The 23,623-nt window shown below is 46.9% G+C and overlaps 2 protein-coding genes across 4 annotated transcripts in view; one reads left to right on the top strand and one right to left on the bottom strand.

Annotated features, from left to right (window-relative positions):
- The first annotated feature begins 8,749 nt into the window (after positions 1-8,749).
- On the top strand, positions 8,750-15,618 carry LOC113205021 (proton-coupled amino acid transporter-like protein CG1139). Of its 2 annotated transcripts, XM_026420442.2 has the most exons (10): positions 8,750-8,909; positions 10,078-10,173; positions 10,822-10,896; positions 11,255-11,405; positions 11,905-12,114; positions 13,053-13,194; positions 13,274-13,407; positions 13,485-13,663; positions 13,744-13,916; positions 14,714-15,618. In XM_026420442.2, exons 1-10 carry the CDS (start codon positions 8,905-8,907, stop codon positions 14,968-14,970), a joined length of 1,422 nt encoding a protein of 473 aa, XP_026276227.1. In that variant the 5' UTR covers positions 8,750-8,904; the 3' UTR covers positions 14,971-15,618. The 2 variants fall into 2 exon arrangements, with proteins under 2 accessions (XP_026276227.1, XP_026276228.1); XM_026420443.2 differs by lacking the exon at positions 8,750-8,909 and having other exon boundaries at positions 10,111-10,173; positions 10,822-10,908.
- LOC113205073 (roundabout homolog 2-like) overlaps positions 15,555-23,623 on the bottom strand; it is a 196,423-nt gene continuing 188,354 nt past the window's right edge. For both annotated transcript variants that reach the window (XM_052264992.1, XM_052264993.1), the window contains 16 exons: positions 22,163-22,459; positions 20,857-21,010; positions 20,230-20,699; positions 19,825-20,033; positions 19,407-19,698; positions 19,085-19,320; positions 18,703-19,005; positions 18,400-18,622; positions 18,207-18,322; positions 17,914-18,113; positions 17,590-17,828; positions 17,285-17,479; positions 16,868-17,196; positions 16,686-16,776; positions 16,533-16,603; positions 15,555-16,450 (listed from right to left, as the gene is read on the bottom strand). In XM_052264992.1, the coding sequence (XP_052120952.1) occupies positions 16,313-16,450; positions 16,533-16,603; positions 16,686-16,776; positions 16,868-17,196; positions 17,285-17,479; positions 17,590-17,828; positions 17,914-18,113; positions 18,207-18,322; positions 18,400-18,622; positions 18,703-19,005; positions 19,085-19,320; positions 19,407-19,698; positions 19,825-20,033; positions 20,230-20,699; positions 20,857-21,010; positions 22,163-22,459 (3,563 nt within the window). In that variant the 3' untranslated portion in view covers positions 15,555-16,312. The remainder of the gene's footprint in view (positions 16,451-16,532; positions 16,604-16,685; positions 16,777-16,867; positions 17,197-17,284; positions 17,480-17,589; positions 17,829-17,913; positions 18,114-18,206; positions 18,323-18,399; positions 18,623-18,702; positions 19,006-19,084; positions 19,321-19,406; positions 19,699-19,824; positions 20,034-20,229; positions 20,700-20,856; positions 21,011-22,162; positions 22,460-23,623) is intronic.

Here is a 23,623-nt window from a genome sequence, read left to right as displayed (position 1 = left end):
TGATGATTGTGGTGAGAGCTGATCACTTTGTGTTGTCGATTTTTTTCATAAGCGTGCCTAGAGTGTTTTCGGATGAGCATGCATTTATGTCGGGTATAATATGAAGTGAACCTCAATGAACTATAAAAGGGAAATGAACTTGTGTGATCGAAATCTGTTCAGAGGGTACATTTCTTTTTAAAGATAACCTGCCAAATTTTTCCTTCACATAAACCTTTTAATATGAAACATGACACTATTTTCTAGCACAACTGCTTTCAGTAGAACTTGTTACTTCTTTGAAATTGGATAAGAACTATAACGTTTGAAACAGTAGCAGAAATTATCTGAAACAGAAATTCAAACCATGGATCATATGTAAATACTTTTCTTTACGTGAAACCCGGTGAGAAATCGGCCACCGATCCGACGTGGATTCGACGTTAATCGGTGGACGAAACCGGCAGTCTAAATATTGGTCAAATAATTTTGGGATTCGACTCGCAGTTTTAAGATTTTAGTCCCCTTGCCAATGTCTGAACTGTTCAAGAACGTTGACCGTCCTTCGAAGGGCCTGCATTTATTTTACAAATACTTTGATAATGGGGAGAATCGACGTCGAAAATGTGATTTCGGAACACTTACAGATTATCTAGATCCGACATTTGCGTTTCGAATAACTTGTCAAAGCCAATAATCCCATTTGCAAGGCCTCCTAGCGCCTGATGGGTAGGCAATATCTTGCCTGCATGAGTGCATATGTGTACTGCGGGGTGGCCTACCCAACCAGCGTCTCGCAGGCACCCGTAATTTACCGATGAACCTGGGGAAAACGCACGCACCTTCTGAACGATAACTTTTCACCCGTCTCGGCAAATTTGGCGTAATGGCGACAATAGCTATATTCAGTTAAGCCAACGCTTGACGCACGCTCCCGAAAGCGTGGCGCACGCTTGGCGGAGCGCGCGGGCAGCAGGCGAGGGGCGATGTGCGGGGAGGCGACGGTGACTCTTCACCCTGCCCCACGCCTTCCCTCTTGCCCTCGCACGCTTGCAGGAGCGTGCGCTGCGCCGAGCGTGCGCTAAGCGTGGATCTTAATTGAATAGAGCTAATGCCGACTCACATTCGAATTACTCTTAGTTAGCTCTCGCCGATGAACAATCGGTGATATCACGCCCAATTAACCATATTTTTTCTTTTATTTATTTGAGTTGATGGTATTTGAGTTGATACCATATGAGTGCAAATTCTGATTCTACAATAATGGCGAACCAGTTGGGTGAGTCCACCTCTACTTCAAAGGAATAGACATCTAAATTTTGGTAGTGAGGGCCGAGCTGTTAGATCGCCACCACATGGGTGATGATTCGATGCAAATTTTGATGTACACAGTAAATCGTAAAGGAACCCTTGCTGTCCATAGAAAGTCACATTTTTGTGCACATCTTTCTCAGATGCAATTGTTAAACTTGCGATCGACAACTTTGCATCCTCGCAATGGACAAATTTTCGTTTTTTTCCATAATAGAGGCAAATTTGTTATTTGTACAATACAATATTGCATCTGGTTGAGATGTGCAAGAAAATGAGACTTTCAAGGGACAAATAAAGTCCCTTCGGATTTTGTGTGTAATTTTCGATCCACAGATCGAAAGCCGCGCATAATTTCTGACCGATTTCTTACAGGGAAAGTCAGAATTCCTATTCCAATCAAGTGTTATGGTTGAGCACTTTAGACACTTCCATAGATGAGAAGAGTATAGCAGAGTAGTTACACACTATAAATATTTTTTTCATGTAAATAGAACATTACCTACCGAAGTAATAGTTTCCTTGCGAAGAAAAAAGAAACCTCCCACGGATACCCGAACGTCACTTCGTGAGGTGAGATATGCGAAAAACTTTACCTGTAATATAAACCAATTGTTGCGTCTCAGCCCACAACCAAACGTCTAACTAACCCGGTTAAGCATCAATTTATTAATGCGCATGAAATGCAACACTTGTGGAGCGTTTAATTATCATTAGATTTTCATGCGCCTTTCCTCAAATTGGTTCCACTAGAGCAACCACAGTGACTAAAGACTAACTAATTTAGAATAAGTTTTCGATTTTATTACTTCATTACCTCTCGCTGTGTTACAGAATCCATTATTGGATAGATTAAATAGAAATCAACTCTTAAAATTTTATCGAATTTCATTTTGACCTGCAATAATTCACATGATTAATACAGCGCGCTATTTTTAAACAACTTTGCTAATTAATTTTTCAAACAGAGCACCTTCACTGAAAACCTGTGAGTGGGGTGTCGTGCCCGAAATGAGTGAGACAATTTTGCCTAAAGGTGGATACGGAGTTCCCTAAGAGCGAGCGCGATTCTCACGCAATGTGGGACTTTCACGCTGTCAGCGTGATGAAAGTCGGTTCCTTATTGGCTGCGTGAAGCTAACGGAGCGTGGAAATGGCGCCTGGCGTGAGAATCCAGGCGCGGTATAAGGGGGAGGGGGGCGATCGCCCGCTTCAAAACCCCTGTAGGCAACCCACATTGCATCGCCCCCCCTGTCGCCCCCTCCTTATACCGCGCCTGTGAGAATCACCCTTGCGTTTCATGAACTCTGTTTTCACACTTACTCAATAAGAGCGACTAATAATGCTCACCCTATTTGAGTCGTATGCACCGTACTCTCACTCTGAAGGAGTAAGATTTCCCTGACCTCGCCCAATTGCACTGTAAAACCTCACACTCATTGAGTAAGGATCACAAATTCTGACTCAAATTGAGTCAGATATCTCGCTCTCAGGAGAGTGAGATTTTTTGTGTCACTTATCTCGCTCCCCTGTGAGAGTAAAATATTTGACTTTAGCATTTTCAGTGTTGTTTTGCAACAAAACCTTAATATGCGTGTATTTAGAATTCCGAAAACGGAAGGGTGATTTTCACGTTCTCTAAACTTGAGGCAACAAACGAAGAAACGATTTCCTTCACGTCGGGCGCGTGAAAATCGCGCCTGGCGTGATGATCGCACTCGCGGCTTGCCCAAGGAGGAGGGGAAAGTCAGCATGACATCAAAATGATGTCAAAATGGCTTCTAAAGTCAACGTAGGGGACCATTTTGACATCAAGAAGACGTGAAAATGGTCCCCAATTTTGACCTTACAGGTCATTTTGATGTCATGCTGTCTTTGCCTTCCTTCTTGGGTGGGAACTCTAAATCCGCCATATATATTTGTTTTAGGTATAAAACTTGTATCCTAAACAAGACATGTTTTGTCAAGAGATATCAACAGTAAAATGCCGCAACATATGGCGGCAACAAGTAGGAGAGTTTGAGTTCTAGAACAAATAATTACTTGTTTACGACGGGTCGCTGCATATTCAATTAACAACCCACACTGTTAAAAAACCTGTTGTAAAATAACAACGAAAGTCTAGTTAAGTTTGTTAGCAGCACATGTTGTTTATTAACAACACATGTTGTAAAAAGACAACATTGATAAAAATCTTGAAAAAAAAGTTTCTGACCAAAAACAGTTACTTTTGTTCTGCTCCTGGGAGAAACAGTTGTAATATTACGAGTGTGTTGTTTTTGAACGAAATGTGTTGCTAACAAAACTAAAAACTCTATTCTTGTACATTGTACACTTTTTGTACATTTACAACAAAGTATGTAATACCAAGTAGTTCCTGTTGGGCCAATATAAGCCGAATAACACAAGTATCGCAAGGGGTTAAATGAAAACAACATTTGTTGTTTATTCACAGCCGTATCGTTTAAAAAATTGTTTTTTTTTACAACTCTGTTCAACAGTGCAGCTAAATGATATGTCAAACCGCAGTAGTTTTGACATCGTAGGTCAAACAATAAGTTCAACCAAAAAATACGTTGAAACAATAAGTTTTTCGATGAGATAACGTTAAACTCATCGACGAATGTTGATGCGACGTTTCTAGCCGTTTCTTCACTCTACCGACAATTTTCTGAAGCAGCGCCGGACTTCTGTGTGCATAACTGTGTTCAGATCGAGGTTCAGATACATCATTGTAACTAACATTACATATACACGGTAAAAACGAGTCCTGGGATTCCCTGGAGAGTTGGAACCCCAATGGGTGCCCGCCAAGGAAACAAGGAGTTACTCCAAGGGGATCTACTGGAAAACCCAGGATATCCCCTGGGAAAATGGCACATTTCCAGGGCAACCACTGGACTCTTCCGACTCCCCTGGAAAATGAAGAAAACTCATGGGAATCCCAGGGCCCGTTTTTACCGTGCATTTAGTGTAATAGCTAGTAACAATTATGATAGTGGAAGATTATAAATATTGGAATATATCCTTAACCTACTCATACAACCTAAAAATAACTAATTACCACGTCGGAAACTTCCTGAGCAGCCATGCATAGGATCAGTGCGCTTCCATTCCAGAGTACCATCATTATTACAATCGAAAAAATGAGATCTGGTTCAGAGCTGAGACGGACGGCGACCGCTGTCTGCATAAGATATTTCCCCCAATAATTTCCGGCTCAGTTTTTCAAGAAAGCTTAATGATTATCATTTACTCACTTGGAAGGCAAAAAATGTGCTCATGTTTACCAGAATACATATGTAAATGCAAGTCGTAACGGGCATCAAACATACGTTTTGTGTTAATCTACGAAGATCGATCCAGGATGCCCGAAACTCGCTAAGACGCTGGGCACGCATTTTTCCTGTTTTGATTTCCTAACACACAGGAACTTGTCAATCAATTACAGGTTACAGTACACAGCAGCCCACCAACCCGGGTGTGTCAGGTGTTACTTTTACCCGGAGAAGCTGCAGGGCCATCTGATTGGCGAAATCTGAAATCCGCTTGAAGTAGGAAACGAGTCCTAGCGTGAGGCTGAAACACAGCACGATATTGTAGACGCCGGCTGGGAGGTGGCGCCAGTTGGATCCGCGCCCCTTGCCCACCACGAACAGCCATACCACGACCAGCGACGGCGTCGTGAACACGGCCATGACAAGCAGGAGCCAAGCTAGGATCGTCGGCCGTGATCCACAGCGAGGAACCAGGTAGCCGAAGTCGCGCTGCCAAAACGGGCCAATTTAGGTTTGACCGGACTGCGGGGACCTCGCGCAATAAAAAGGAGCCGAAGCGTACCATGAGGGGGGTAGCAAACTGGAGAAAGGTAAACGCAGAGCGCCGCATCTCAAACCACAACAAGGGCGCGATGACGTAGTTAAAAGTTGCCAGTATGGAGATTATGGCAACGAATCTATCGGCCACATGGTCGAGCCGATCCGCTGACAGTTCCTCGAGCTGCCTCAGGCGATCCCGGATCGTGACCCAACCTGACCACAGCACGATGCTGTTCACCACCAAGACCCACGCCAGGTTGGAGCGCAGCGTCAGAAATGTCGTTGGCCCCAATGAACACATCAGCATGGCCAGTCGGTCCCTGTGAGTCAGCAGTAGGTATTTAAGATGTGGTACCTGGTACATGTAAGCTTACGCATCCGCATGGCAACGCGACAGGATATTTCCGCAGGGCTCTTTAGTTGTGCAATAAGAGGGTTGGCACGTGAACATCCGTATCTCGAATCTGAAGCACCTCGTCGCTAAACGATCCCTCCTCAATATAATCAATAAGAGCGACTTTGGTGTTCATTAATTAAGCGCATTTCACAGAAAAATAAGTAACGCAAAGTACTTTACAAAAAACTAGCGTATGTCACACTTAAAAATGCAAATGCAATGAATAAGTTTCAGGGTCACTGTTGTGTACTTATTGTTCCTAGTCATTGCTGGCAACAACAGTGTACTATAAGATTTTAGATTTAGCCTCATAGTATTCTTTAAAATTCTCTGTGTTTAATCAAAACCTACCGAAATGTGAGAATTTCATGTGCTTCGTTCCCCTTGGAATCACGTCCATTTTTCTTGCTCTGTAGGGGAGCGTTAGAATCCGTCACTCTCGAAGCAGCTGTGAACGAGTAGAAATCCCAGCATGGTAACAATTGTTATGTGTTTTATTATTAATAATAAAACACTGTGACAATACACGTCTGACTCTTTCCATTACTATAATTACAACGTGTGTATTGATAGACCTCAGGAAATGTGGCAAATTTACTACCGTTTCCCTGAATCTCATAGCATTATTACTCGTATATTGTCTAGTGTTATGTGGTGGCGTCCCAAATGGGTACCGTCATTCCTAGCTACTTTGAGGTCACCGCTGGCCCTCCTTGATTGGGCCGCGACAGGTTCGCGCCTGTCGCCCCACCGGAACCGAGCTTTCATAGCTCGGCCAGGCACTTGTCCAAGTGCCGAGCTAGTCTAGCGAGGGACACCACAGCCACAAGCCAGCATCCACCCCTAGGGACGACTGCTCGCTTCCCGAGGCGGGCCACCGCGACCTGTATCCGCGGCGGCCCCGCCACCATACTACCCTGTAAGTGTACAGTTCAGTGTGACAGTGTACCTGTGCCATCGTAGCATCATACAATAAACTACGTAGCTCCTAACTGGCTAATCTGAGTACATCCCTCGAATATAGCCCCCACACAACACTAGTATTGAATTGCACTGGTAAAACAAAGGTGCTAATCACAGGGTTCATACCAGATCCCAAATTCTATTTTCCCTGACTTTTCCCTGACTTCCAGACCAAAATATCCCGATTTTCCCTGACTTTTCTGAGCAGTATAGGAGGTCAGTGTCGTAGAAATACAGAAAGAAACAGGACGCAAAAATAAATTCGTTACTACTAAAGACGATAAAGAATACTGAAAATCAGGATATGGGTAAAAGAATAGGCCAAGATGGCGTATATGCTCGCGAGCGGAGCGAGCGAGAAATTTTTTGGGTAATAAATATGCACTTTTTGCCATATCTGGTGAAATTCGCCAGCATTTGCCGACACTGAATAGTTTTCCCTGACCCAAATGAAATTTCCCTGACTTTTCCCTGACTTCCAGACACCTTTTTTTTCTCCCTGACATTCCCTGACTTCCCTGACTTCCCTGACCGGTATGAGCCCTGTAATCAACACCTTTCCTGGGGCACTAAAGCTCCAAATGCACGAAAATTCAGTTTTTTCGAAATATTATCTATCCATGGCAATCTATTTAACTAGAAGATGCATTTTCTGGTTCTGTGAAAAAATCCGCTTCAAACGAGCCTACATGTGATAGGGGTCTGTTTGCAAACCACAGAAAGGCATCCGATTGTCGAGGCTCAGTTACTTCCTATAACGCGCATCAGACACACATCACATGGTACCTCGTTTGAAGCGGAATTTTCAGCTTAATGCGAAAATTTAGGTCTAAGAGTAATTATTTTGCGCAGGTAGAAGACATTTGGGAAAAACGAAAACATTAGTGCCTTTGGAACTTTAGTGCCTTTTAAAGGTGTTGATTAGCACCTTTGTTTTACCAGTGTGATTCTGGTTTTTTAAACCGATAACATACCAGGTGGCTGACTGACTCACACAGCACACTTTCGTAGTTATACTGTAACGCATGCGCGCGTCCGGGCGGGTTGCATATTCGCACGGGTCCATAAGGAACAGTGGGCAGCGACGGTTAAGTATAGTGTGTTGTCAATGTCACTTACCAAACACTGGGCCGTAAGGATATATTCCATATATAAGGACAACTGCGATCACTGGTTCCAGTCCATACAATAGACCAGCAGGACCCAACTTTCTCCAATTTCTCATCCTGGAGGCTGTACAGGAAGTGGCCAATTCCGTAGCTTTTCTAACTTCAGGTGGGTATTCTCATCTCCTCGCCCACAGCCAACGCCACCGTGGCCAACAATGACTCCATACGCGAAGTTTGCGCCACATCGTAGGCGGTTTGCCATAGCGCCCTAACCCAGGAACACTGGTTAGCTACGTCAATTTATGGCTTCTTCTGGAAAACCAATAGGGACAGGAGGTGCGTGTTATGTTTACGGCTTTACCCGGAGGACGGCATCAGACTACAGCTCGCGATTGCTCGTCATTGTAACATATTCTGACGTGAACATCAGAGGCACGATAAAAAAAGGATTTTTGTATTTCAAGACCCGGTCTTGGATCTTATAGAGAGCACCCATGGCATCCAAGACCAGGTCTTGAAATCCAAGAATATCTTGTTTGTACAGTGGGTAATTTGGTAGCACCATTGGCCGGGGGCGCCTGGTGGGTAGGCAATTTCCCGACAAGCATGCACGCGCGTATGGCGGGCTGCGGGCTGGCCTATAGCCGACGTGCGCACGCGCTTAGACCGACAACGTACTCAAGCTGCCGTACTCGGCGCGCTGGTCGCTTCTGCACCCAAACGCACTCGTACGTTGGAACGGTTGTCTACACCTGCCGGTGCGGGCGGACCTTGCGTCTCTTTCGCAATAACAGCTGACTGCATTACTCAAGTTGCATCATTATTTCTCATTTTGTAAATAAGCTTCGCTCAGCGAAAAATTGAGTGTTTAATGATTATTGCAGGTATAATTTTATTTTTTTATTGGGGAAAATCAATCAAACAAAACATTTCACAGAGAGAGGCTTGTATAGCAATGCATGAGCCAATCGTTACTTCTACTTATAACTACCAGTCCTCAAAAAAAGATGAGTCCTCACAGTCTAGGTCAAACATGTGAAAACGTACAGGGACTTTTCACAATTCAGGGACCTTATTTATTTTCCAATCAGGAAGTTGCCGAATCGTGCTAGTATTCTTCTGGTCGATGGAGGCTGCGGGTGCCAGTCCGTCGTCCAGATGATTTCAATCTCTGTTATCCACGCCCAACGCCTACGACGCGCCGAGCGCCAGCCAAACTAGTCAGTCTCAGTCTCAGGTGGGAGCGAGTGGCGGAGCGTCGTCTGCTTTGGTCCCGCTTCGTGATATCTGGTGCGTGCTGTGGCGGCTGCGCCCGAGCGCTTTAAACATGCAGTAAGTATATTGCCGAACGCTTCTGTGTGATTTATTCTCGGGTTTAGTCCGGTAAAAAAACCCAATTAAAGCATGCTTTTTAATCTTACAACAATGGCGACGTACTTCTGAGCGATAAGCACGATGAAGTACTTGAAGTTAGGCATATAAAATGTTGTCAGAGCATCATAAAGAAGCGCGCATGAGGAAGCCGGTAGTAGAGGGCCCTCAAAAAGAGATTTATTCTAAATCGTCCAGTTTTTGTGAATGTTCGACCTTTCCTTCCTTGCTGCTACGGTAATTCCAAACGAAGGGAAATGGAAATCACTTGCACTCGTACAATTCGACTTTGTAATCACTTGTTGATCATCTTCAATGGAATAATGCCGTAATGCTGTGGAATAGCATTTAATTGTGTTATTATAATGGGTCGTAATGGGTTCTACATGCGAGTACAACACCTTTCGGTGTTAGGCTGTCAGATTCAACAGAAGCAAGGAGCCAAATCTTATCTTAAATACCAGTTTGTTTTATGATGTAAAGGTAAACGTGGAGGAATGAACACAGGAAAAACAAGGAATTTGGTCCACCCCACACCGGTTCATTGCTATAGCGTTCATTTGATATCGTTTACCTCGTCAGCAAATGTATGCTAAATCCACTCTTCGATTAAAATTATTGAAAAAAATCAAAACTTTGACGACATTGGACAGCCACTGAACCGACGAATCGTTTTGTCTAGGACGGAAACACGCATGCACTACCTTCTGCATGTTGTTCTACATTAACGTCCAGAATTATAAGGAGTCATAAGTATGCACAGATAAACCAAGTGTACAACTGCTCAACACATTTAAGAGTGCAACTCCTAGGTTGAACAATTTCCCGACTATGAGCGTCCAATCTAAGGGAATGTCCAATGTCCAACCGAGGCGTCACAGACTGGCAAAGCGCATAGCTACCGAGTTGAACACTTACAAGTGTATTACTCCGAAATTGAACACTTTCAAGTATTTAACTTGCAGTTGCGCACTTAGTTTACCAGTGTGGTTTCTACCCATACAGTTCGACGTCTATGCCATCATGATTGTTACGCGCTTTTAACTGTGGCAGGCGTGTCAGGCCGAGACAGTCATCTTTTCACAAACATTAAGAGAACTAACGAAAACGAATTACTTTTATTTTACAGTTTGTCAGAAGATGCTAACGCAAATCCTGCAGCTACCAAAAGCTCAACCGAGACAGACATCCTCCTACAAGAAAGGACGCCGTCTATTTTGCCCAGGTTTGTTTTTAGCTAGCGAAGAAAATGTATTACGGAAATATTTTGAAACCAAAGAAACTTTAAAAAGTAAAGCAAAACAGACTAAACCTTTCATAAATATCGGTGCCAAATCTTTTCTATTCTTATCCTTCCCAGTTCATTTTCGAACTATCTTAATCGATGTAATTCATTAGAACTTTGAAGTTTGTCAGCAGATTTATGGAATGATTACTATGGAAAGCCAAGTGTGTAAATGTATGCGTTATTTGCTGAATACCTACATGTGTGCGGCAAATACTGCGTACATGATCATGCATTCATTAATTATTGTGTACCGGGTGTGACTGTGAATACGCAGCAGTGTTGCGGGTTTGCCCACTCTTTACACCCGTAAGGGGCCATGGCCCCTGCGGCCCCTGACTATGCAATCCCGCAACACTGCTGCGTATTCACAGTTACACCCGGTACACGGCCAGGTACGCACTTTAGCACATAGCTTTTAGCATAGGGCATAGGGATATTTGATGCATACATGTGGGCATTCAGCAAATAACGCATACATTTACGCACATGGGTTTCCCGAGTAACAAACAATTTGTAATAATACACTTTACGTCTCTGTAATAAGTGAGCTAAGAAACTTTAAACAGCAAAGGTTTTCTCCGACAGAAATGACCATCCGCAGGCTAAGCAGCGCGAACACGATGAAGAAGGACAGGAAACACACGTCAAGCATCCCACATCGTAAGTTTATTGGTGAGCAATATTTCCACGACACGTGTTAAGTACTGCCCTGGCGCTAAACATCATTTTTCTTTTATCACAAAAACTCTGCAAAACTATTTTTACGGTACGTTTCACCTGCTGGGCAAGTAATGAAACTAAATTATTATTATTTTAACCACACCTCTCACTACGTCTCCCCAGGACTGTGAGGGGGTGCATTTTTAGGTACCTTATTTTCGTTAAATGTTGGGAGGGTTTGCAAATTTCGAAAATGAGTCTGAACCCTGGCTGCAAGTTGCCGTGTTTCATGTTGGGTGTCATGTGTTATCTTGCAGGGCTCTAGAAGGGCATCTCAAACATTTTGTTTACTCTCTAGGTACTTGGAAACCTTCATCCACTACGTCAAAGCCAACACAGGGGCTGGCATGTTCGCGATGGGAGAAGCTACAAAAAATTCTGGGATCCTGCTAGGACCGGCACTCTTGGCACTCCTTGGGACCATCTGCGTATTTGCTCAACACCAGCTAGTTAGTTGAAATACTTCAAAAAAAAATTTAAATCTATTTTTCCTTTGTTTCTATTAAACTAAATTTAGGAATAATATTACGATTACGGGAAAACCTGTTTTCGTGATTATTCACTGGAAAAACAAAGGTGTTAAATCGCAGAGGGAAAATGTGTTAAGTGTTTGAAACCCTGCTTAGAAAATCATTAACACTGAAAAGGCGATAACTTTTATCACCTGTAGTGCTGTAGTACTCTTTAGCGCCTTTACAAAGGCATTACTCGATATTTCAACACCCCTGAAAGAGCACTTTCGTGTTTCCAGTACTGGCACGTGTTGTAGAGACGGCCACGTAGGAGTTGACCCTTTGTTGTGATACTACCGTGTGTCAGGGCTGCGATACAACGGTGTTAGGGTTTGCATACCCTAAAGCCTAAGGGCCATGGCGGGAGGAGACTGGTTGTGTCGTGGGCCTGACACCCGGTACACTATTAGTAACAAGTTTTTGGGTTGGCCTACAGATGCACGCGTCGGCTTTCGCTGCCAAGCGCCTCCGCCTTTCAGTTCACCCAGACTATGCGGAAACTGCGCAGTATAGTTTTGAAGTCGGCCCGGGGGCATTTCCCCGCTGGGCCAGCACGGTGCGGAAGGCTGTCTACGCCTCTCTAGTCTGCACGCAGCTCGGGTTCTGTACCGTTTACTTCGTCTTCATCGCGTCCAACATGAAACAGGTTAGTGTCAACACCAGAGGAAAGGACGAAATCACTTCCCCGTCTGACTCGGTCTGATTGGCCCGAGGACGCTCTTTGATAACTTTCCATATCGAGTCGAAAACAAGACGGACAATGTCAGTTCTTTGTTTTCGTTAGAGCTCCAGCCGGTCCTTGCACACGTGGTTCCTAGGGAATGGCAGCTGAACGATCATTTCCTTGCTGACGGTCCAGTTCATACCGCGTTCACAGATTGCACTCGGCCAGACAGGGCAGAAGCAGGGCGAGAAGGGTATCGCGAGGAGGCGGCATGTCGACTGACGCCCTGGTGTCCGTGCGCTGCGCCCGTGTCAGTCCGGGTCAGGCGCTGACACTGACTGACAGCGTATGCGCTCCCGCCGACAGAGGTCTGTAAAGTCAGCGACGCGCGGCGCCGCGCGCGTGCGTGCGCTGAGCGTCAGTCACCGCAGCTGTAGATTTGAGCTTTCATTTGATACCAAAAATATCACTTCTCCCTCGAATGAGGACATCGGAAGCCAGCATCGCAGTTCGAGTTCAAATTTCGTTACCAAATTAAAGCTCTTGGTTTCTTCTTCGATGTAACGACTTCAGGGTACATCAAAAGTGAACGAGATCGAAGTTTTGGCCAATAATCCGCAGCTGCGGAGATTCACGCTCGACGCACGCACGCGCGCGATGCCGCGCGTCGCTAACTTTACAGACCTCAAGCACACACTGATAAAATAAAGCGTTCGACTCGGCATTTCTAAAATTTTAAGTGTTTAAGTCCTCGGTTTCAACAGAGGAGTTGAACACCTAAAAGTCCGCTAAAAGTGCATGACTATCGAGTGGAACACTTTTAAGTGCACATGTACCTAGTTGGGTTGAACACTTTGTCAGTGCCGCCCACCTCCACGAGTAGGGACAGGTGTGAGATTCGAAAACACATATGTGCTTAGGTCCTGGACCAGTACATCATACCTATCGATGTACACTACTACATGGCGATGCTGCTCGTCCCCATCCTGCTGGGGAGCTGCATTCGGACCCTCAAGCACCTCGTGCCCATCTCTCTCATCTCCAACCTGTTCATGTTCACAGGTAAACAAAAGTAACACAGTAATAACAGGACCAGTAATATGACTAGGAGTCACTATAAGGGGAACGGGTAACGTTTCAGGCGTCTTCATCACCATCTACGTGTGCTCTCGTGACGGACTGCCGCCTCTGTCCGAGAGGAACCTTTTCGTCGAGCCGACTCGACTGCCACTGTTCTTCGGCACAGCGCTCTACTGCTTCGAAGCAATCGCTATGGTGCGCACCACGAAGTACCCTCAAGATAGTTAATTGGTGAAACAACGCTAAAAAGTAGCTCTGCTTTATGTTTGCAGACAATGCCACTTCGGAACGAAATGCGACGCCCCAACGATTTTTCTCGCCCGCTTGGAGTTCTTAACGTTGGCTCCGTCTTCGTCGGCCTCCTGCTTGTAGTCGTGGGAGTCATTGGCTACATGAAGTATGGCGAGGACGTCAAGTCCATTATACCGCTCAACTTCGACCAGGCAGATGTGTAAGAAGCAGAAATCTTTCGCTACATCATATTGTTGCTGTTTCCCGAGATAAATATTTCTAACAGCTTGTTCACTGCAGGCTTTGTCAGGTGATCAAGACTGGGATCTGCGTGGCGATCCTGTTGTCCTACCCCATCCAGGCGTACGTGCCGTTCGAGATCATCTGGCCGAGCATCGAAAGACGGTTCCAGCCCCTCAAGCACCCCGTGGCCGCCGAACTGACTTTCCGCTTCGCCATCGTCCTGTTCACGTGTAAGACTGGATGAGTCTGCGGCTCACCTCGCCCATAACGCCCGAGAGGGCGGGGTAGGCAACCATCCAAGCACGCGTGCACGCGAGTGTGGATGTTGCCTACCTCAAGGGGCCGAAGCTCGAGTCATGTGCAACAGCGCAGCGCCGAGGGCTTGCCCAAATCGGCTCGAAACTAATGTTTTTACCATAGTGTGTACGTGTGTGTGCGTGTGTGTGTGTGTGTGTGTGTGTGTGTTTGTTTGTGTGTTTGTGAGTGAGTGTATGTATGTTTTGCCTCTAATTACTCTGAACGCTCTCCGGCCGGCAGTTTTCTCGCCGTGAGCTTCGGGAGTGGACCGGGGAGAGTGGGGTGTCACAGCTACAGCGACAGCGATCGACCTGTCACACGCGTACGCGGTTTTACCGGCTATATTATCGTATAGGGAACTGTCCCGTTATAATTTTGCTAGAACGACCACAACCTTTGTAGCCAATCGTTTCGTTGGGAGTGACGCAGAGAGGTGGTTCGGAACTAGCCAATCAGCGCAGTCCCGCCGGTCGAGTCGAACTGCTGCCCGATCTAACGTTTCGCAAAAATTAAACTGATCTGACGTCACTGCCACAATCCTCTCTGCTTATTCGCTCGTTTTCCAGGGGTGCGCATAACTTTTTGTTGAGCTCAACACTGCAACCGTACGTGAGAATGTATGTGTATGTGCGGCTCTCGGGCTGGCCGAGCCGCGGAGTTCGATGGGACCGACGGGACACCTAACCTATCTAACCTACCTCAACGAGCCTCTGTTGCCCGGGTGTTGCAGTCCTGCTGGCCGAGTCCATCCCGCGCCTGGGCCTCTTCATCTCGCTGATGGGCTCCGTGTCCTCCACCATGCTGGCCCTCATCTTCCCGCCGCTCATGGACTGGAGCTGGCGCTGGGGCGACGGCCTGCCCGTCTGGCGCCACCTGGTCAACGCCTTCCTGCTGCTGGTCGGCATGTTCGGCATGGGCTGGGGCGCCTACGCCGCCATGGCCGAGATCATCATTGCCTTCGCCAATGGGGAGGTGACGGCCGACTAACATGTGTGGCGAACGGCGAACGTGACCGCCATACGGCCACAATCAAATGTGAGACTGCTATACTAAATAACATCCTGTGACTCACGTTAGATAGTCGTCCCACTGGCTGTCACTTTGCGCTTTGGGTTTCGGCCTATGAGCGTTCTGATTGGCTTAGAGGGCGTTCGGGTAGACCACGTGACCTTCTCCGAAGCGCAAAGAAGCCGTGAGTCGACTATGACCAGCCTAAGGTCCCACTTGGTCCCACTTCTCGCAGCACGGGCAGCATAGGCGGTTACAGGCGAGAGGGGGTAAAGAAAAGTGTGGCCTTAGTCTGGTCTGCCTATAGCTCCACATTAGCTAATGTGAAGCACTACTCTCTTCATTACATTAGGTAACGAGAGGCATCTTGCCTTACATTAGCTGAAGTAAAGTAGACTCACACTAACGTGCACACTGGAGTACCACCATCACACTGAAAACTACCTAAAAAAGGAAGCCCCAAGAGAACCGAAAAATATAATGTTCCTGACCCACAAAAATAATTTAAATGGCAGAGCTTTGAAGTGTCATCTGAGAAGAAGGGCACTGTACAGAAAAACCGATTTTTAAGGAAACAATTAACTGTTATATTTGTACAAACCAGTATTAAAAACAATGTTTTACAAAGGTTTACATTTTTACAGACCCATATTTCTTCTTACTTTGTACAATTCAGTATTAACAGTTTAATCAGGTAATATATACAATTTACACAATTCAACAATAAGACTAGGAGCGTATTTAAGACTGGATACTTTTATGGCAATTTATTACACAGGGAAGTTATCCAGAACTCTGTACACAATAAAAAATATACACACAATATAATTCATTTTATGCACGTTACTTTTGACTAGAGCTGATGATTTTGTCTTAGGAAATAAGACATCTGGTTGCATGTTTAACTAGCTATGATAGAAATCCTGATAGTTTTACTTTTAGCATAAATTTTCATGGATTATCTTGTATTGAAGTATTACTATAAAGTATGTCTGCTGATTCAAATTACATTTTTAGTACCTACATTACTCAATCTACTTCATCTTTCAATTTGACTAGGGAAATCCAGGATTAGGATAACTGTTTCCTAAACTGATACTACACACACAAATATGACATCTATCATACCGAACTTCAAAAAGATAAACTTGTTTGGTCTACTGACCATTCCTGCAAAATACAGTCATACAGTCAACCTACCTTCAAAATCTGTACCAAAGGCATCATACAGAAATGAGACCCTTGACCCAAACCTTGAGCAATAGGCAATGAAAAATAATATCAAAGCAATAACATAATATTGTTTTGGCAATTCTAATTTCTAATCTCTGAGCGGTGATGATGTGTGACAAAAGGCATAATCATTATATTGAGGAGTTCTTAAGAATGCCAATCCAGATTGAAGTTGTGATGGTGGAGGGTGAGGTGGCAAGTTCTTGCTGGATCCATTATTGCGGCCCTATAATGAATAATTTATTTTAAAAAAATTAGAATTTTGTCTTTGTGCAATGTTTAAGTCATGTGGAAATGTCCACACATACCTTAAGCCACTGCTGTCCTTTTAAATTGAGAGTTGTTGCTGTCCGCTTCTGTCCTAAGCTTCTAGAGATATCTGAAATAAAATATCAAGATATAAAACCTTTTGCTAGAAGAATTTGGAAAGAACTTGGTGTTTTACCAATAAAAGTACATACCATTCTGCTGGTAAGTGTCAGAATAATGTCCATCTCTAGGTCTTTTAGTTTGTGGAGTACAAACTGTTGGTCCACAGCTGCGACTCCAGCTCTGTAAGATTTAACAATTATTTGTTAGTCAATAAATTTAACTTCTTGATGTAGAAGATAAACAAGTAGAAATGTATTCAGACAATACTCACTAGAGAAGGAAAAGGCAGATTTGATGGAGGAGCAACACGGGAAGGGGCTGCTTTGACACTTTCTACGAGAGTAGTGGTTGCATAAGCCACTGTACTTCCAGATCCATCAGAAGCTCCACTACCACTGCCACTGCCACTACAGCACTGACTAGTTGACTCATAGTCACATCCACAGCATCCCCCTCCCTCACTGTACTCTATCCCTCGGCAGCCACTGTGAGGACGACTGTGGTGCGAGTGAGGGTAAGGGTGACTGCCATGTCCATGGAACGTGCTTAAAAGAGAGTATTTGCTTTTCACCTCTGCATACTCTGAATTTCCAACTGAACCTGTAAGTAACAAATAAGTTATTTCACAAAATGAAAATATCTGCCAGTGGATTTGAAATATTATAAACAAAAATATTCCTTCTCCTACCTTGACAATCACTCCGTAAAGGTCTTGCCTCCGCATACTCAGGTCCACTTATGGAGCCACCACCACTTAAAGTAGTGTTTGTACCCCAAACCATACGTGCCCCAGGTCTTGGAGCAATGCAAAGGGGAGCACCTTCAACCTCCACTTCTGCTTCAGCTCCTTTAAGACTCAAAACACCACCATTGGATCGCGAATCTAAGATACAAAAATAAGAGTAATGTTATATAAAAATGCTATTTGTTAACATTTGTACTGCTATTCTGCAAAGAGTCTGTGTCAGGAAAATCAATATCAAAAAATCTTACCATACATATGAAGGTGTGGATATCCTCCCTTCTTAGCTCTGTGTTGCCTTCGGTGAAGGAACAAAATTGCAGAAAACAATAAAACCATCACAGCAACCATGCTTCCAAGCAAAGCCATAAACCAGGTCTCTGTCACCAAGTCATTGTTATTGCCACCAGTAGATACTCCGGGTTCTCGATGAATTGTGGGATGATTATTAGAAGAAGGGGTATCAGTTGTTTCACTATTAGTGATTTGTCTGCAAAAAAAAATAATTGAGATATGAGATGGGGTTGATAGCTTATTAAGATTGTGCCAAAACAGAATTCAGCTGTGTCAATTACCTGCTACCACCTGCTGGAGATTGAAATATAATCGGAGTGCTAAAAGGTCCACGACCAGCAGAAGTAGCAGCAGCGACTATGACATGATATGTCACTTGTTGAGAGAGATTTGACAAAAGGAGTTGCTGAGATCCTGTTGGATCAGCATTCAATGTAACATTGCTGAGAAGTTCTGGGGGATCGCCACCTTTCACCACAACCTACAGGATATGAAATAATTGAAATGCCATAAGCAAATTTGATAGAAATACATTTAAAAATCAAACTTAAAAGTTTAAGAGACTATTACGAACCTCATAGCTTTCAATGAGACCATTATGAGAAACAGCTGGAGGAGGACTCCAAGTGATTGAAACTGTGCTAACGTTCAGGAAGTGAGCCTCTAGGTGTGCTGGTGGTGCCGTTGGAGCTATAGAGAACAAGGGATTACATTAGACATAAAACCTAATTTCAAAATAATTAAAGGTCAGGTAAAAAAAGTCTTACCATCGGCCAAAGTGCGAGCTCCTTGAATGTTTGATGGCCTTCCTTCACCAGCGTTGTTAAATGGCACCAAGAAAAATTGGTACTTTGTGTAGCAGTTGAGGCCTGTCACTATAAATCCAAGTGAAGGCGGACCAGATTGCAAAACAGATAACGTGTGAAGCGTGTCTTCATTTACTGAACGCCAATAGATGCTCAATCCAGACATCTGATCAGGATCAAGAACCTGAAAATAAATAGATATTAAATACCCTAAATAGTTAAATGAGAGATTGTAATTAATTAGAAATTATTTTTTTAACCTACCTCCCACAGCAATTTTACTGATGAAGCAGAAACTGGAATGACTTGACTCAGTCGTACGACAGGGCCATCTTCCACAGAGGCATCCTCTTCAAGATCTGATTCAAAATTGGCCTCAGCCTCATTCAGGGGTAGAACTATTGGAATTGTCAGTTCTGATGGCTGGGAGAACCCATTCGAGTTTTCAGCTCTTATAACAAACGAGTAGGCTACACCTGGTATCAAATCCTTCTGAGTGTATGTTGAAGATGGAACTCTCTGTGCCACAACTTCCCATCCGTCTTTCTCAGGTCCAAACATTTCCACCTAGAAATTTCATTCAAAAATCCATCAATCCAGTGCAGGTAGGATATTATAAGATCTGGTAGAGGAAAGGGTTGCTTACCTGGTATCCAATAAGAGCAGAGGATCCTGCTTTGTTGTTCCGTCTCCAAGCCAGTGTTATGCTAGTGTTTGTGCTACTGACAACATGAGGACGGCTCGGGGGTCCTGGTGGAAATCCTTTTTTCTCGTTTTTGTCAGGCATGGAACTTGAGAGAGTCAGCCACGCAGAAAGTGAAGAATGCCCTCGTTTGGAAGAGGCGACACATTTATACTCTCCACTATCCGACAATTCTGTAGCTGTTTAGATAAGAAAAATGTCAGGATAATATGACAGAAATATCTCAGTTTGATATGGCCTACATAAGGAGAAAAAGCTATCTCACCTTGAATAGACAATGAACCATCGGCCTCGATCTTAATTCTTGGACCCTTTCCAACCAGGGGTTTGTCATCTTTGAACCAGGTGATAGTTGCCTGTTGCTTCCCAGAAGTTGTGCATGGCAGGACGACCGACGACCGCAGGGGCAGCGTCTGGTTGCTCGGGCCATTCTCAATGACTGGTGGGGGAACTTCGTCGTTACCAAGTACGAGGAGTCTCGTTTTCGCCACCAGTGCGCCCGCCGAGTTCACCGCAGAGCATATGAGAACTGCACCTGTGTCAGCTCGTGTCAGATTCTAGAAAATAATTTTAAAAAACACACACTATTAAATCTTGGAAAAAATATGTAACAATACATTTGTGAATCTAAAGAATGCACGTTTTATTTCAGCCGGCGTTAAACGGTACTGCTGCACACTTACCCGGACGGTGAGGACAGCGGTCCCCTGGGGTGAGCGCTCCACGCTGAAGCGGCCGGCCGTGGTCCCCGGGGCGAGCAGCGACCGGTTGCCCTTCAGGGCCCAGAAGAGCGAGGGGGCAGGCGAGCCCTGGGCGCCGCACTCCACCACGGCGTCCCCGCCCTCCTCCACGGTCACGAGCCCGGGCGGCGACGTGCTGAGCACGGGCATGGCTGGAAACACACCAGGGTTACATCGTCACACAGAGAACCAAAGTCTCGGTCAGATTCCGAGTTTTAAAAAGTAGGAAAAGTTACGGGGACTCGGCCAAAAATGATCGTCGGACACCATGCGTAGCTTTGGGATCCCTTCAGCTCACAAGGTTCACGCCACTGCCCAGCACGGTGAGGGGGTGGGGTGTATACTCACATATGACGGTCAGGGTGGCGGCCGCGTTGAGGGCGCCCGCCTTGTTGTCCGCCTCGCAGATGTACTGGCCGGCGTCCGACAGCTGCACGTTGGAGATCCTGAGCGCGCGCGCCTCCGTCACGTGGACGCGGTTGAGGGGCATGGCGAGGCCCGCGGGCGGCGCCCCGCTGGGGGCAGCGGCGGCGGCACCGGCTCCGGGGGCGGCTCCGGGGGGCGGCTCGCTGCTGCGGCGCCAGAGCACGTCCGGGGACGGGTCGCCGGTAACCGAGCAGGGGAACTCGACGTCGGTGCCGACCAGCGCCGTCGTGTCCTGCGGGCCCTTCTGCAGCGAGGGCGGCACCGCCACCTGCACCAGCACGTCGGGCGCCTCGCGCACCCCGCCCGCGTTCTGCGCCACGCACTGGTAGCGGCCCGAGTCGGCCGCGCGCGCGCCCTGGATGGCTAGGTTCGCGCCGTCCACTAGCCGCACCCTGCAAAAGAGGAGGAACGCGTCAGAGGGCGAGGACAATAACCGGAGAAGTGAGCGGGTTATTTCCCTCGTCGCGCGTTAGCTCTGCGCGCCCGCGGAGAGCGAGAGAGCGCCGCGACGGTAGGCAGCCCATCCGACACTCCCGCAACGCCGCTCACCTCTTGTCGGCGGTCGGGTCGACGCGGCGGCCGTCCTTCTTCCAGAAGACGGTGGGCTCCGGGCGGCCGCGGGGAGGGCCGCACTGCAGCAGCGTCGTCTCCCCGGCAGACACGAGCTGGGAGGTGGGCAGCAGCCGGAAGTCGTGGCGCAGAACTGCCCGGAGGAAACAACAAAGGAAACCAGATTAATAAAAAGCGATGTGACAATTATGTTTTTACTTTACTCACAAAAATAAAAACAAAATACTAATGAGCGCAACGAGATTTTGACGGCGTTTTCCAACGCCAGGCCGGCCACCTATTTTGCTTGCCGCTATCCACGGTAAATCGCGACTGAAAGTAATGAGGGGCAGTGCATCAACGAGAGGGGCCGCTCCCGCTTGGAAAAAGTGGAGAGGGAGTGGGCAGGGCAGGACATAGCCCTTTTTCATGCTGCCCTTTTCATCCGCATTCTATCGACTGCTGCTGGCCGGCCGCTGGTTGAACCACGTCAATTTATATTTATTAGAATGTACATATATACGATACATGTATCTATATATATTTTAAAAATGTGGTCAGACAGTGAGAGGGAAGCGGGACAAAAAAAAAGGGAAGGGTGAAAGGGGAAATACAGAGAGGTGAGGGTGTGTAGTAAATCAAAATAGCCGTGGCGTGGATCGATCCCCTATATCTCTGCAAGTTCATTTCGGTCAGTGCGGCTGACCAACCAGCCAGTACCATAAATCAATATGGCAGAGCAGAAATAATAAAGAGATATCCGATTACATTTCTGTAAATTTGCACTCTTCTCTCCCTTCCCCGAAAAATGAAAATAAAAACAAAAACAAACAAGGTCCGAGCGGGGTTATGTCATCGAGAGTGGTCTAGCCGTCGGCCGTCGGCAGCCGCCGTGCGCCGCGCGGGTATGCACGCCGCTCGCCCGGCCTGTCCCGCGGGAGGGCATCGCCCCGCTGCCCGGCGCAGCCCGGCAGGCGGTAGTGCATCCACACCGGGCAGCGAGTGAGAGCGAGAGCTAGAAGAGTCCGCGCTAAAAATGATCGTATACTGAAAGATTTGCAGCGCTGCATGGAATTTGGTCGTAAAACTGGTAAATAAAAATCTTTTGATTTTAATAAATGCATCTACGTGGGTAGCCTTTTGCACAGTGCAGTTACCTTTATCAAAGTGTCCAAAATCTTTCGATTTTAACGAAATTGTTAAGGGGCGCGCCGAGAAAAAAGGAGCCCGACCCCTTAAAATGGTGCAGTTTAATTTCACTTCACTTTGATACCGTAGGTCTCCATCCATAACTGTATGTACTCACATGCGACCTCGAGGGTGGCGTCCTTGGAGACGGCCTGGCCCGCGCCGTTGGAGGCGACGCAGCGGTAGACGCCGGCGTCGGCGGGCTCGGCGCGGAGGAAGAAGAGGTTGCCGCCGGGCAGGAGGACGCGGTGCAGGCCGGGCCCCGCCAGCCGCTCGCCGTCCTTGGTCCACGACACGTTGGGCGCCGGGCGGCCGTCCGCCTTGCAGCTCAGCGTGACCGGGTCGTGCCGGGGCACCACGGCCGACACGGGGTGCTCCGTGATGCGCGGCGGCCGGCCGTCGTCGTACCCGCCACCTGCGACAGGGAAAACAAAACAAACGAGTCAGGAAGGTATTTTGCGCGATAGCAGCGTCTCCAAGTCCATGACTTCCATGAATATTTCTATGGTGGATTTGTCATGTATCGCGTTTAAAAAGCTCTGGTTAACTGCGCCAGTAACCTCGACTTATGTCCTAGCAGAGGAGCCGAGGCCCGGCAGAGGGTTCGAGCAGACGGCAGGCGGAGAGAGACAAAGTGAAAGAAGCAGTAGCAGCACAGCAGCAGCAAAACAAACCCCGGCACCACCGCCGTCCGAGCCCCCTATATCTTTCTAATGGGCTGTGAATCTTTAAAGGCGAAGTGGGGCGGAGCGCGCGGGTCAGGTACCCCTTGGTACCCACTGGTATATCCTTCCTCTGAGCACCCGCCTGTGCGGCGCCACAGGCGCGGGCGGGTCCACTGACTGTGGTCCACTACTGTGGGGGGCGGCTGCACGACAAGGCTTCGGGCGAGGCAGCTGCTCTGCTGCGAGCGCCGAGCGAGCGCCCAGATAGTAGAAAGAGAGCGGGGAAGCTAACAGGAAAAGCGCCACACAGTATCGTTGTCGCTTGCAGTGCGAGCAGCAGGGGCCGGGGCCCAAAAGAACCAATCTACCTGTGGATAGGAGGATGCAAGCAGTACGTAGGTGTTTTTCTCATGACACACTGCGCACAGCCTTGAGTCCCCGCCACCTCTGCTTCCAGACAGACCAGACCGGTCGCTGGTCTCGGGGACACTTCGCCGTGAGCTGAGGCTATCCCCTTTTTTTCCCCGCCTGTCCCGTCTTCTTCGCGTCTCGGCCCGCACGCCCTAAACTCGTGCCGCGCTCCGCTGGGCGCAACTGATTGACTTTGAAATGAGCTGCGCTTTTTGGCGGGTCCTGCGCCGCCAGCAGCGCGCTGCCCATAACGGGGGACTCTGTTGAAAAAGAAAGTTCCGTCAAGTTGACGGATCATGAAAGCAGATGACACACAAATTTGAGACGGCAGTGTCTCGCTTTGTCCTGATTTACCCAGACATGTTCAGTAGGAATGTCGTATGCAATGCATGGTTTTCTTAGTTTAAAACTAAAATGTGTCATCAGCTAAAATATTTCCTCACTGCTTCAGAAAACGACGAGAGCGAACGAGCACGCGTTCGGCATAGGGGACCGGGGGGGGG

This window comes from Frankliniella occidentalis, unplaced genomic scaffold (genome assembly GCF_000697945.3).
Source record: "Frankliniella occidentalis isolate FOCC.00 unplaced genomic scaffold, Focc_3.1 Scaffold23, whole genome shotgun sequence".
In the NCBI taxonomy this organism is placed as follows: domain Eukaryota; kingdom Metazoa; phylum Arthropoda; class Insecta; order Thysanoptera; family Thripidae; genus Frankliniella; species Frankliniella occidentalis.
Note: the sequence above shows the minus strand (reverse complement) of the source record. Positions and strands in the feature narration are given on the sequence as shown.

Coding starts and splice junctions, on each gene's coding strand:
- LOC113205021 (XM_026420442.2), top strand. Junction 13,195..13,273: donor CAACCTGTTCATGTTCACAG/GTAAACAAAAGT, acceptor GTAACGTTTCAG/GCGTCTTCATCACCATCTAC. Junction 13,917..14,713: donor CGCCATCGTCCTGTTCACGT/GTAAGACTGGAT, acceptor CGGGTGTTGCAG/TCCTGCTGGCCGAGTCCATC.